Source organism: Apodemus sylvaticus, chromosome 12 (genome assembly GCF_947179515.1).
Source record: "Apodemus sylvaticus chromosome 12, mApoSyl1.1, whole genome shotgun sequence".
Taxonomy (NCBI): Eukaryota; Metazoa; Chordata; class Mammalia; order Rodentia; family Muridae; genus Apodemus; species Apodemus sylvaticus.
In genome coordinates, this window is record NC_067483.1 from 38,205,226 (window position 1) to 38,219,211 (window position 13,986).

A 13,986-nucleotide genomic window follows, 5' to 3' on the forward strand; every position below is an offset into this window, starting at 1 on the left:
CTGAATATAGAGGACACTGGTGCCAGTCCATCTCCCAGGCTGCAGTTGGCATCTTTCCCACTTGGCACTATCTTCCCTCTGCTGCCTCATCTGTAGACCTCGGGCTGCAACCCTAGGTTAGAAACCATATCCTAAGTGCACTCCCAACCAGCATCTGCAACTGTATAAAGTACCTGATACACCTATAATATATAAGTACACCGATTAATGCAGTTCATGCAGCCTGAAATGCAAATAGCAGAAAAACCAGTGATCTAAGCCACTGTTTGGAGTAACAAACACTAAGAAACAAGCCACTAACAAACAGGCGCAAACCAAACCCAAAGAAAAGGGAAGGAAAGAAACAATGTAGAGAAGAACAGGACATCAGTAAAATAGGAAATACAAACTATAAACAAAAACAACAATGTCACAAATTAACTGTTTGCAAAGAGCAGCCAAATCGGTAGCCCTCTGGCCTGACTAATGCAGAAAAAAAGAAAGAAACACAGTGACCTTGTCAACCTCAAAACAAGGTATCAAAAATTGCTTTATACTCCTATGTTTAGAATAAGTTTAAATTGACGAATATCAAAACTGATACAATAAAATAGAAACTATTAATAATCTGGTATCTATTTTAAATGTTGATTCTGCTATTAAAACAAAACAAAAAAACAAAAACCCTCCCCCACAAAGAAAACTCTAGACCCATCTTTCAGAGAATTGGTAGAGTTATTTGATAACTCATCTAATGAAACCAGAGCAACTTTCACAACAAAATGTGAAAAGATTCTTGTAAGCACGGGGACTTGCCAGACATAGTGGCACAGGCCTTTAATCCCTGCACTCAGGAGGCAGAGGCAGGCAGACCTTTGTGAGTGTCAGGCTAGTCTGGTTCACATAGTTTTAGGACAGCCAAGACTACATAGTGAGACCCTGTCTCAATCAACTCACCACCCAGTGCAGTGAGCAGAGTACTTGCCTAGCACACACAAAGCCCAGAATTAGATTCCCAGGACCATATAAACTGGACAAGGTGGTACACATGTATAATCCCAGCACCCAGGAAGCAGAGACAAGAGCATCAGAAGTTTAAGAGTTCCTCCATTGCATAGAAAGCTCTGTGCTAGCCTGGGCTATATGAGATCCTGTGGAATTATGTGCATGTGTTCACCAGAGGAAGTGCCAAAGCATTATTATTAATAATCAAACATTGGAAACAGCCTGGCTACCCACCCATAGCATAAGGCAGTGTTTCTCAACCTGTGAGTAGCAACCTCTTAGGGTCAATTTGTGACAATGAAAATATAACCTAGCCGGGCGGTGGTGGTGCACGCCTGTAATCCCAGCACTCTGGGAGGCAGAGGCAGGCAGATTTCTAAGTTCGAGGCCAGCCTGGTCTACAGAGTGAGTTCCAGGACAGCCAGGGCTATACAGAGAAACCCTGTCTCAAAAAAAAAAAAAAAAGAAAGAAAGAAAGAAAATATAACCTATATATAATATATCTCCATTATGATCCATAATAACAGTAGCAAAATTATAGTCCCAAAGTAGCAATGAAAATGCTGTTATGGTTGGGGGTCACCACAAGGTGAGAAACTATATTAAAGGGTTGTGTCCCCCTCCCTACCCCCCAAGCATTAGGAAAGTTGAGAACCACTGAAATAGACAAACCCAATGCTGCTTGAGAGATGAGTCGCTCTTGAGGAGGATACAAAGACTGGCAGGGTATCTGAAAGGACTGCTGGGGCTTTGGAATGTCCTTGTTTCTGGAGGGTTACACGGGAATGTGGACTGTTATTAAAAATAGTTTTCTGCATTGTGTTATATTAAAGCCACATGAAGAAATTCCATGAGAGGGATTATAGCCACAATCTGTGTTTCTATTTTCTAAGGAGGCTGAAAAAGGAAGAACTGGCTTCACCCAGAATGGACACGCAGGAATCTGAGACCCTCCTTCATTAACCTTTGTGCAATTCTTCCTCCAGGTGGAAGGGCTGACTGTGGAAGGCCAGCAGTTTGGAGAAAGTGTCAAGGAGCCTGGCCAGACCTTTGTGAATGCAGAGTTTGATGGGATTCTGGGGCTGGGGTACCCCTCACTGGCCGTTGGAGGAGTGACCCCGGTGTTTGATAACATGATGGCCCAGAACCTTGTGGCTCTGCCTATGTTTTCTGTCTACTTGAGCAGGTGAGGCCAGTCAAGTCACCTAGGTCCTATCAGTGAATGACTACAGGCAGACAGCCTCGTACACAAGACGTCATGGTCCGAAGGCCCATGAAGCTCTGAATCTCTTCCTTGGCCTATGATCTTGGATATGATCTTGGATCTTCTTTGGCTATGATCTTGAGCAAAACACTGAAGCTCTCTGGATTTCAAGGAAATGGGGTTTGCCTCATAGAAGAGTTGAGCTGAGCACTTTGCAAACTAACACGGCGAGTTAAGTTTATGGACTGTTGCAATTGGCTAGTGATTTATTTGGTCATTAAATACTAAGGTCTTTTTATATGCCGAGTGTGATTGTAGACACAAGGAAACAAGGGACTTTGGAAAGAGAGAGAAGTTGAGTGACAAGAGTGGTTGAGAGAGAAGGAAAAGATTAATATGATACTAAAAATACTGTAAAAATACAGTAAGATGATACTAAAATATGTTAAGTATTCTACGTTAAGGCTAGGAAAGGAAAATGTAGTAGAGCCATATAGTAGAATATCACTTGGTCTTTGGAAGGAAAAACAGTGATGGCTGTTGTATGCGGTAGAGGGCTTACCTAGTTGACACAAGGCCCCAAGTTCACTCTCCAGTGCTTCATAGACATGTGCTAGAACACGGATTATGCTAAAAGAACTAAGCCAGTCGCCAGAAGGACAGATACAAATTATAGTTATACGAGGTTCCTAGAACTGAATTCATAAGCAGAAAGTACAGTGGGGGCTGCCATGCGGTAGAGGGGGCATTGGGAAGGGGGTTCTCCCTTAATGAGCCTCAGTTCTACACTGTGAAAATGTTCCAGAGAATGGCTTCACAGGAATGAAAAATCTGAAGTGCACGCTCAAAAATGGTTAAGCTTGCTTTATCTAATAGCTGTATTGCCACATTTTTAAAAAAATGCATACACTGTACTTAAAAAGAGCATGAAGTTCACTGCTTTTGCCTGGGGTGCTGAGGAGGTCAGTTTCCTACCTACACAGAAAGATTTGCCTTTCCCAGCCGGGCAGTGGTGGTGCATGCCTGTAATCTCAGCACACTGGGAGGCAGAGACAGGCAAATTTCTGAGTTCAAGGCCAACCTGGTCTATAGAGTGAGTTCCAGGACAGCCAGGGCTATACAGAGAAACCCTGTCTCAAAAAACCAAATCCAAAAAAAAAAAAAGATTTACCTTTCCCACTCTGGCCTGGCCTGAGCTCACCATGGTCCAGTGTAATTCCCCTTTCCTTGCCCCCCTCCCATATCAAAAGTCCCCAGAATGGCTGCAGCTGGGACCAGGCCTGGGTAGGGTTTCAGTTGAGCCTCACTGTCAGGATTCCTGTTTCCCCTTCTAGAAGCTCCTGTTCTCCCTGTTGGAGAAGTGTGCAGTGATGGTCAGGAGCAAGACCAGAATAGCTTGGAGGTAAATCCTACCATCTGCATGTTTGTCTCCCAGGGCCTCAGGTTCCTCAGGCAAACATGAAGTGGATGTCAGAACTCAACAAGATCAAGTGTAGTGAGAATTTTGGTTTCTTTAAAGACAGAAAAATCCAGGAATCTGTTTTGATTTTAATCCCAGGTGTGGGATATGGGACTGCTTTAGAATATCCACAGCAGCCGACTATGATTTACCCAATGTGTGATCTAGAAGGGACATGATTTTGCCAGCTGCAGATAGATTCTGCAGGTATATGAAGTTTGAAATTCTGGGGACTCTTGAGAGGGTATAGAAGCCTGAGAGAGGCACAGTGGTTGTTGTTGTTGTTGTTGTTGTTGTTGTTGTTGTTGTTGTTGCTGTTGCTGCTGCTGCTGCTGCTGCTGCTGCTGGTTGCTGTTAATGTAGTTTGTCAAGCAGTCATGCACAAAGTGAAGAGAAGAAGAAGCTGGGTATCCTGATTGTGAAGATAAAACTTGTCCCAAGGAACTCTATGCCCCTAATCAACAGGAAGTAGTCAAGCAATATCAATGACCCCTTTCTTCTCAACCTTCTTACTCTCTACCTAGTGTTGGAGAGTTGGAAGGGTAGAATGGGGTGAAGAAGGGCGGTAGGAAAGGGAACCTATAAAGTAGCCACAAGTCTGCTTGTTATCAGATGGTTAGATTGCTAGAACCCAGGACTCGTGCATGGCAAGTGCTCTACCCCTTAGCGACACCCTCAGTACCCATGAAACCTGGAATTATCTTTCCTATAGATATATCCTCCTTTCCCCACTGCCACTCTGTTCTGAAGCACCCCAGTCTTGGTGTCTTTCTGCTCCTTCTCCTCCTGGAAACGCTCTCTTTCTCCAGAGTCCTCCCAATTTCCAGCATATAACTTGAGAAATAACTACCAAAGAAAATTAGCCGATAGCCAAGCTCCAGGAAGACACATTGTTTTTAAATTATCTTCTCTGAAGAAGTGGATACGGTGGAAACTCCAGACACCACAGCATCCATAGCAGGGCAGACACTGTGAGAAAGCATGTGTCAGTGGCACGTGGGGGCATCCTCAGTTGCACAGTGTTTGCACCCAACACCCAAGATAATCTTGACCTTGGATCTACAGTTCTGATACTCCCTAACTCCTAATCTTTTTATCCAAGAGGCAGGGGATATGCACAAGGCATTGGACAGAGTAGTCCAATCTTTGATCCCAAGACTCAGGCTACCTAGGTGGTTTCTGCCTATTTTGGTACCAGACATGAGTGGCCAGACATGCAACAAAGGGCATCTGACCTCCCCTTTGTTTCCAGTGGCCCTTTCTTGACAACGTGCCTTTCTCTCCATGTAGTGACCCTCAAGGAGGCTCAGGCAGTGAACTCACTTTCGGAGGCTATGACCCATCTCATTTCTCTGGGAGCCTCAACTGGATCCCAGTGACCAAGCAAGGCTATTGGCAGATTGCCCTGGATGGGTGAGTATCCTCTTCGTAGCAGCTATGTTTGAATGGAAGAACAGCCACAACTCAAACTAGATTAGCTGCGTGATGCTGCAGGACACTAGAGCAGATGCTGGGAACCTCACATCTGGACTGGAGATGTGGAAACACACACAGGGAGGGCAAGAGGAGTGTCTCCCTTTTGTGGACATTTAGCTGGCCTCTCCCTAACTCACACAACCAGCTACCCTGTGTTCACACAGCCTTAATTAATACACAAGGCAAGGACTGAGCAACAGGGGAAAAACACGGGTGATTTGAACCCAAAGCCTGTATGGAAGATGAGGTGTGGTCCCAAATCACCACCACACAAAGTGGGTGTGGTCAGTGTTCTAAAAACCACCAGTATGGCTAGTCAACAGATCAAGATGTCTCTGTCTGAAGACTGTTCATGGTTTTGTGGAGGCATTGGCTCTGAAATGGAGCCTGCAAACCCATGCTGGGGCATGGAGCGGATGGGGAAGCAGGATTGCATACCTGATAGACGTATGGCCAGCCCCGTGCTGGATAAGGGGGGAGCTTAGGGAGAACAATCCAGTTTCTGTTCCTAAGATGATCTGGATAAAAAGTGAAACAGCTCCAACTCTTTGTAGCTCCTGATGCTTTTCAGACTGTAGAGATTTACCTGTTCATGCTCACCACATCCTTTTAAGGAATCTCAGTTCATTTGCTTGGTTTTATTTTTTTTTTAAATGGGATCTTCCTAAGTAGCCCAGCTGTCCTAGAACTCAGGATCCTGGCAGCCTCCTGCATGCTGGGGTTGGTTACAAGTGTCCACCACCATGCCCAGCTCTCCATCTCCATTTCTGAATGAAAACAGCAACAATAGAAAATTCAAGCATGTGTCTTGTGTGTGTGTGTGTGTGTGTGTGTGTGTGTGTGCACTTGCAGGAGTCTGCACCCACACTTACAAGCTTAGTCAAGAAGTAAAAGTATTCCTACCATTAATCTAAATTCAAAAATCAAGTTGAGTCAGGTATAATGGCTCATGCCTATAATTCCAGCTCCCGTGAGAACTGCTATGGGTTCGAGATTAGTCTGGACAGGGTGAGATTGTCTTAGAAAAAAAAAACAACAAATTGGCCAGGCATGGTGGTGCATGCCTTTAATCCCAGCACCTGGGAGACAAAGGTAGGTGGATCTCTTTGAATACAAGGCCAGTCTACATAGTGAGTTCCAGAACCTCCAAGGCTATGTCAAGACCCTATCTCAAACAAACAAACAAACAAACAAACGTGCTAGTTGAGTTATGCTGCCACTCCTGCGGTAGAAGAGACCAAGGAGGACACCATTATTGTGTCCTGATGTGATGAAGGGCCCCATAGGGAGCAGGAATGGCCAAGGATCATGTGCTAACCATGGGACCATGGGGCTCTTTGTCCTCAGAATCCAGGTGGGGGACACTGTGATGTTCTGCTCCGAGGGCTGCCAGGCCATAGTGGACACAGGGACCTCTCTCATCACTGGCCCCCCTAACAAGATCAAACAGCTTCAAGAGGCCATTGGGGCCACACCCATGGATGGAGAAGTGAGTGTCTGCCTAGGGTGGGGGGATCATGGAGGATCAGGAGAGCCTGTCCTTGTCTGGGGAGAGAGCGGGGTCTGAGTTGATCCTTCTCTGTTTTAGTATGCGGTGGATTGTGCCACTCTCAACACGATGCCAAACGTTGCCTTCCTCATCAACGGGGTTTCATACACCCTCAGCCCAACTGCCTACATCCTGCCGGTAAGGACTGTTTCCTTATTCTGTGAGTCACAGTGCCCTCTCCAAATACCTGCCACTTCCCCCTTCAAAATCATCTACATGATGCTACCACTCCTCCAAGCCCTCTCCCAGTTAGTCCAGAGGATGCTGACGTGGCATTCTCTCTGAGAGAGTTGACGCTGCCTGCGGTAGAAACTCCTGAACTTCTAGTTTCCAGTTCTGCCACGAAGCAGCAGCTACTCAGGTATAAGATACTGAAGGGGGATTTTCGATATTGCCATGAGGAATTTACCAACAAACACATTAATCCTCCCTGTTACCCATGTACAACTGGAGATGTTATCCTATTATACATGCTAAGATCCTCAGAGTTAAATAAATGGTTCAGATCTGACTGCTGGGGCTGGAGAGATGGCTCAGCAGTTAAGAGCACTTGGCTGCTTTTCCGGGGACCACAGCTGAGTTCTGCACACACATGTGTGGCTCGCAAATCACATGTAACTCCAGCTCCAGGAAATCAAATGCTCTCTTCTCATGCATGTGCACAGATGCACACTGCACACACATACACATAAAAGTTTTTAAAGGGTGATGTTAAAAAGATAATGAGCTGCCTGGGGAGGGGCCACCATTCCAATTACCTTTCCTCCTCAAGGTAAAACATGTTTTTAGTGCAATGATTCCCAAGTTGCGAGGGTGAGGCAGAGACAAAAGTCTGGACATTTGGGGAACCTTGGGTCGCTTCCCATCCCCTAGAGCCTGGGTTTTGATGTTGTCCTCCTTTGGCAATACACTTTAATGTGTTGACCTTTAAGCATGCTTCCCTGTCACATCAGGAATTGTGTCAGCATTAAGATGCCGAGGTAGAGAGTGACCTTCATCTTACCTTTCCCAGAGCCACCAGAGATAAACAGACATCCAAGCAAACAAAAGCATTTGCTCTAAGGCATAACTTCATGGGAAAGCACTAGGCTCTTGGGACACTCTGGAACAGCCTCTGCAGACACCATTCTGAGAACATACCACTGTTGAAACCCAGCCCTGCTCTCCAGTCTCACTCCCTTTGCCACACTACTGCTGGCTTCTTCGAACCCTAGGACTTAAGTCCCTAAGTCTTAGTAGAATGTAGTTCTGCAGCAGTGTCTTTCAAGGACTTGACATCATCCTCCAGCTGGGTCCCCTCTGTCTCCTGGGAGGGATATCTGGCTTCTTTACTCCCCTAATTTATCCAAGAGGCTCTCCTGGTAGCCACACCCCTGCCCTACCTGCCAGGCATCTCAGCACATAACAGATGCTGAAATAGCTTTCAATTTTATCCCGGTCCTCTCACAAGGCTGTGGCTTTCCCACCTCCTCCTTGGCTACTTTGAGTGTCTTGGTTGTTGGGAAGACCGCACCTGCCTGGTAGAACTCAGATCTTTGCTAGATAGAGAAACAAGACTGGGAGACAGGAGTGGTGGCGCATGTCTATAATCCTAGAAGAGCAGAGGCAGGAGAATGAGTTATAGACAACAGAGGTTACATAATGTCTCAAAAAAAAAAAGATTGGGGGAGTTTACAGTCCCTTCATAGAACAATAGATGCGTGCTTGCCTTGTGTCTCAGAGAACCCACTCAAATGCTTCGCCCCCAGATGTGAAGAAGGAAATGGTAATAGCTAGCCATTTACAGAGCAGATATTAAGTTGAGCTCTGCTCGAAAGTAAACCAGATCGGGTTTAAACCAATGCACTCTAATGCCAAGCCTTCCACAATAAGGTTCTGTTTCCGTATTTCCATTTATAAGCTGATGTTAGAGTACGGCCATAGAAACATACAGTTCTCAGAATTGTAGAACACCAATAATAAAGGGCGCAAGCACACCATGCACTGAGCAAGCTGGAATGGGGGCATGAGATGAGAGAAAGGCCACCAGCCACAACCCTGGCATGTACCAAGCATCCAAGGCCATTGCACGGCCAACACCACCATCCAGTGCAGCTTCCAGACTTCATCCATCGTTCCCTGTCTGCTGCTAAGTGCTTCTTTTGATCCCTAGGACTTGGTGGATGGAATGCAGTTCTGTGGCAGTGGCTTCCAAGGACTTGACATTCAACCTCCAGCCGGGCCCCTCTGGATCCTGGGGGATGTCTTCATCCGACAGTTTTACTCGGTCTTTGATCGTGGAAATAACCAAGTGGGATTGGCCCCCGCAGTCCCCTAAAGAGGGATGTTTGCCTACATGTGGATGCCTGATACCCATTTAACCTGTTAGATGCCTTTGTAACTATCAAATTTATCATTTCCCATGGGATATAGCCATCCCAGAGTATTCAGACCAAACAAAGCATGAGGGCGGACACAGCCTCCCCTCACCTCACATACCATCTCTATCATCACCACGATGAAAGAAGCTCTGTCTGTAGTCTTCATTGCTTATTATTGACTTTCTATTATGAAAATCTCTAAACATATACACAGTAAACATGATGGCATGTACCTCTGCCTCACTTCATAACCCATTCACATGTGGCCCAACCCCTCTATCTTCCAACCCTCTGGTTCCACGCCTCTAGATTTGAAAGCAAATTCTAAGCACTATGTCATTTTATCTAATGTCTAATAGTCTTAAAAATCAAAATTTAAATATGTCTCACGCTCTCATAAATGTGGACCTGTTTTTACAGTTGGTTTATTTGTACCAGGATTCAAACCAGATCCATAACTGGACAAAAAAAAAAAACATAAATTGAATTGATTTGAAATGTCTCTTAAGTCTCTTTTCTTCTACAGAATTTCCCATACTCAGAATTTTGCTGATTGGAACAAGGTGTGGTGGTTCCACCTATAATCTCAGCCTATTATCAAGGCCTATAATCTCAGCACCCAGGAAGCCGAGGCAGGAGGATCACTTTAAGTTCAATGGTACACAGCAAGCTCTAGGCCAACCAGGACCATATGGCAAGACTTGATCTCAAAAAAAAAAAAAGACCAAAAAAAAAGAAAGAAAGAAAGAAAGAAACAAAGAAAGAAACAAAGAAAGAAACAAAGAGAAGAGAAGAGAAGAGAAGAGAAGAGAAGAGAAGAGAAGAGAAGAGAAGAGAAGAGAAGAGAAGAAAAGAGTTTGAGTAGGGAGCAGATATTGGGAAGTGTCACTTGACACAGATGTCTGCAGCCATCCTTCCCAGTAAACAGTCACTAGAGCTCGAGGCCTTGATTCATGGCAAAGCACATGTTACTTAGATGGCATTGGGTACTTCTGCTGTATCCCATCAGGAGCCGGCTAATGCTGGGTGTCTTTCAACAGGTCATGTTAAGTTGGATGAGTGGGTTAAGGTTGTCAGCCTTCACCAGGTAATACAAAGTTCGGTCAGCAGCCTCTGTGGTCACACTCAACCTCTCTCGATGGTTAGGGTTGTCGCAGTTCTAGGTTTGTTTGTTTTTGTTTTCCATAAAAATAACCTCCCTTCATCCCCCCCTTCTGATCTGCGTGAAGTATACCTCATATACAAAGAAGATAACTGCCTGAGACCTTCCCTCCATCTTACTTACCAGTTGTCAGAGACTGTGAGCAGGTACTATAGCAAAGGGATTTAAACCTCTGCTCTAACACACCTCAGTTGCTTTTGATATTCAATTTTCAATGACCCTTTAAGTTATTCCCTGTGAAATTTTCCATCCAATCTTATATACTTTCACCCTATCAGATAGCCTCAACCATTGTCCCAAAGAGTTCTCTGTGGCATGGCTATAAAGCTCACTATAAATAAAAATACTTGGTAGACTACCAGGCTTGAAAGGGGTAAGGAAACAGCCCCCAGTCTGTCCTGGGGGTTCCCATGGAGAAACTGGACTGGAGTCCAACTTCATTGTGGAGGTACCACTTGCTTTCTAAGATCCTTCTTCCCAAGCCTGAGTTCAATTCCCAGAACCCACATGGTAGAAGGAGAGATCTGCTCCTCCAAGTTATCCTTGAATATCTGTATTATTGTTCTGTGGCTGTGCACACACACACACACACACACACACACACACACACACACAATTAATATAAACTGACATAGTTACTGGTATGCAATGTTTTTATTTCTACACAAAAGCAATCATGGTCTACATAGTCCCTAAATTGCTGCTCTCCTTTCAGAATATGAAAGCTAAGGCAGGAAGTCGGTGAGGTCAAGGCCAGCATGCACTACACATCAAGACACTGTCTACAAAAAAAAAAAAAAAAAAAAAAAAAGGAGGAGCTGGAGGGAATGAGGGAAGAGGGTAAAATTCAGGGGAGTTCTTGACACTGAAGATAGTTCTGTCTTCCAACATCTCTCTGCTGTCCATATATCCCATCTTCTCTCTAGCTCATTTGGTTCTTTGCAATTTTGATCCATCTAAAACAATAAATACTTGGCTTATGAGAGGTACTACATGGTTCTCTGAGGCCTGCAGGGTCACTTGGACAGGCCCGCTCTGTCACTTACAGGCAGAGAGATGAAAGACACACCCACAGCTGAGGTAGACTGTTAACCTGGATGCACACTGGCGTTTTGCTTTTGGTTACAGGCACACACATGCCTTTTGTTTTGTCTTTATAGATTGTATTCATTTCATTAACTTATAGCTTTTGTGGTTTATTCAGGACAACTTGTTGTTCTAAACAAACTACCCAAGCGTGGAAGTAGACAAGTTGATAATGTGAGTTCTGAACTGGACAAGCCGAGACTAGATTCCCACCACCAGCACCACACCTGTTTGCTGGTGAAAAGGGCGTGGTAACAGGGTGCTTCATGGGGTCATGCGAGGATTCATGCCTGGTGGTGTGAATGAGAGTGACTCCCATCGGCTCATATATTTGAGTACTCAGTCCCCAACTGATGCAACTCTTTGGGAAGGACTGAGAGGTGTGGTTTTGTTGGATGAGGTGGGTCAGTAGGAGTGGATTTTGAGGTTTCAAATGTCCATGCTATTCCTAGTCCTAGCACTCTCTCTCTCTCTCTCTCTCTCTCTCTCTCTCTCTCTCTCTCTCTCTCACTCTCTCTCTCTGTCTCTCTCTCTCCCCACCACCACCACCACACCTGCCTGCCTTTCATGCTCCCCACCATGATAGCCATGGATTCTAACCCTCTGAAACTTTAAGCTCCCAATAAACTCTTTCTTCCATAAGTTCCTTAGTCATGGTGATTTGTCAGGACAACAGAAAAGTAACTAAGACAGTGCCCATTCCGCATGTAGAAGCAGTTGGATGGCCGTAGGCCCTCACCCATCAAGGAAACTCCCAGAAAACAGAGAGGTCCTTGAGACAAAAGACTTTATAAAGTGCCCCAAGTCCCAAGTTGGGGGCAGTTTGGGAACAGCATCCCTGTAAGGTCCTCTCCTTGGGGTCTTTTCAGACAAGTGCTCTCTGGAGTACACTGACCTGGGGCTGCATGTCCAGCAGACTGAGAAAAGGAAGTCCAGAGGACAGACACAATGCATGAGCCACACCACTGTGACCAAACAAACATGGCAACTCTGTCTTCACACAGGTCCCACTACCTCTGTCACAAAAGTGTTGCTAGGCAGATTTCTGAGTTCGAGGCCAGCCTGGTCTACAGAGTGAGTTCCAGGACAGCCAGGGCTATACAGAGAAACCCTGTCTCAAAAAAGCCAAATCCAAAAAATCAAAAAAATAAAAAATAAAAAAATAAAAAGTGTTGCTACCCCCTGGCCTTTTGTCCTTTTTCGCAAGGGCGTTTTCAAGAACATTCCCACTGATGCCCCAGTCCCACCCAGTGCCCTTGAAAGCATGACACACAGGTGCCTGACCGAGGAATGTTTCTGAAAGTCACTGAAAGCCTGCCCTTCCTCTGCTCCCACTTCCTTGTAGTCCCCCCTGAGTACAAAAAGGCATTCAAGCTGGGAGGATTTTCATGATCATCCAGGACCTTATGTTAGTTTAACCCCCCTCCCCTCCATGCACGTGAGTCACCTTAACCTGTTAAACCTGTTAAACCATGTCCTCGCTTGCAGGAGAAGTGATGTCCCACACCTGCAATCCCAGGACTCAGAAGGTAGGGAGGCAGGAGGTTCAAGGCCAGCTGGGTTACGTAGAAACACACCACTACTACTACCCCCCTCTAAACAAACAAACAAAAGCCTTGTTGGAATTTACAGAGCAGAGCATGCACGGCCCAGGCGTTGTCGGCCTGGCCTGGGTACCTAGACTGGGTCCTTTCCCGGTGTCAGCTCTCTTCTTGACTTGGAGGGGCTGAGAGCAGCATCTCTGCCCACTCCCAGGTCACAACTGAACCTGCACGATTCCTCCACTCACCCAACATAGACACAGCCTGCCAGACCTTCTAATTCCAGTTCAAATTCCTTCTTCTTCCCCTTCAAACTCCATCCCTGGGGCTGCCATCTTCCTCCTCTGAACCCCCTTATATCTTTCCTTAGTCAACACCAGGATCCATTGCCCCCCAAGCCCCCAAGAGCCTGACTACTCAGACTACTGAATGAATGAAGGAGGTGTGGCAGGCCATGCAGTGGGTGGTCATCAAGGACTCTTTCTCCAGCGCAGCATGATGGGAGAACGGAAGGGAAGCTGCTGACTTGTGACTCACATGGATGGAGGAAGCGGGGGCCGGAGTCTGATAGTTGGTGTCTTAGTTTCCAAAAGACACTAGAAACACTTCTGCAAAGAGTACCTAAAAGAACAAGTTTCAGTGCTCTGTTCAGATGCTATAAAAGCCAGCTGCAGACAGGGCACTTCCCATACCCCAAGGGTCCTCCTCATCAGCGGGTCTTGTGACATCTTCTGCAAGTCCACGTGCCACCACATGTCTATAGAATCTGCTCAGCCACCATCTCACAGTTGAGTAGTCATTTCCTCTGGGATAAAACCTTCCATCTTAAAGAGACGCTAAGGGAGGTGAGACATTCCATTCTGCAAGAATGCTTTCTTTAAGCTCAGGGGGTAAATGACTCAAAGGCTTCAGGGAATTCCTGAAACTGACCAGGTACACACACACACACACACACACACACACACACACACACCAGCATAAATAAGCAGTAATAAATGCTAGGCTGCTTAGAAGGGGCAGAGACTGGAGGAGTCACTCTCCAACATGCACAGTGTGTTCCAGGTTCCCAGCTTTTGTGAGCTGTCACCTATGCTGGGGCAGGCTTTGGTGATGCAGGTGTCGTTGAGTCACTTTTTCTCCTGTGGTAAGTTTCCCCTCACCCATA

At 45.8% G+C, this 13,986-nt stretch overlaps 1 protein-coding gene across 3 annotated transcripts in view; it reads left to right on the forward strand.

Annotated features, from left to right (window-relative positions):
- Ctse (cathepsin E) overlaps positions 1 to 9,534 on the forward strand; it is a 29,054-nt gene extending 19,520 nt beyond the window's left edge. For all 3 annotated transcript variants that reach the window (XM_052200014.1, XM_052200011.1, XM_052200012.1), the window contains 5 exons: positions 1,971 to 2,170; positions 4,938 to 5,060; positions 6,471 to 6,612; positions 6,712 to 6,810; positions 8,825 to 9,534. In XM_052200014.1, the coding sequence (XP_052055974.1) occupies positions 1,971 to 2,170; positions 4,938 to 5,060; positions 6,471 to 6,612; positions 6,712 to 6,810; positions 8,825 to 8,989 (729 nt within the window). In that variant the 3' untranslated portion in view covers positions 8,990 to 9,534. The remainder of the gene's footprint in view (positions 1 to 1,970; positions 2,171 to 4,937; positions 5,061 to 6,470; positions 6,613 to 6,711; positions 6,811 to 8,824) is intronic.
- Positions 9,535 to 13,986: the final 4,452 nt, after the last annotated feature.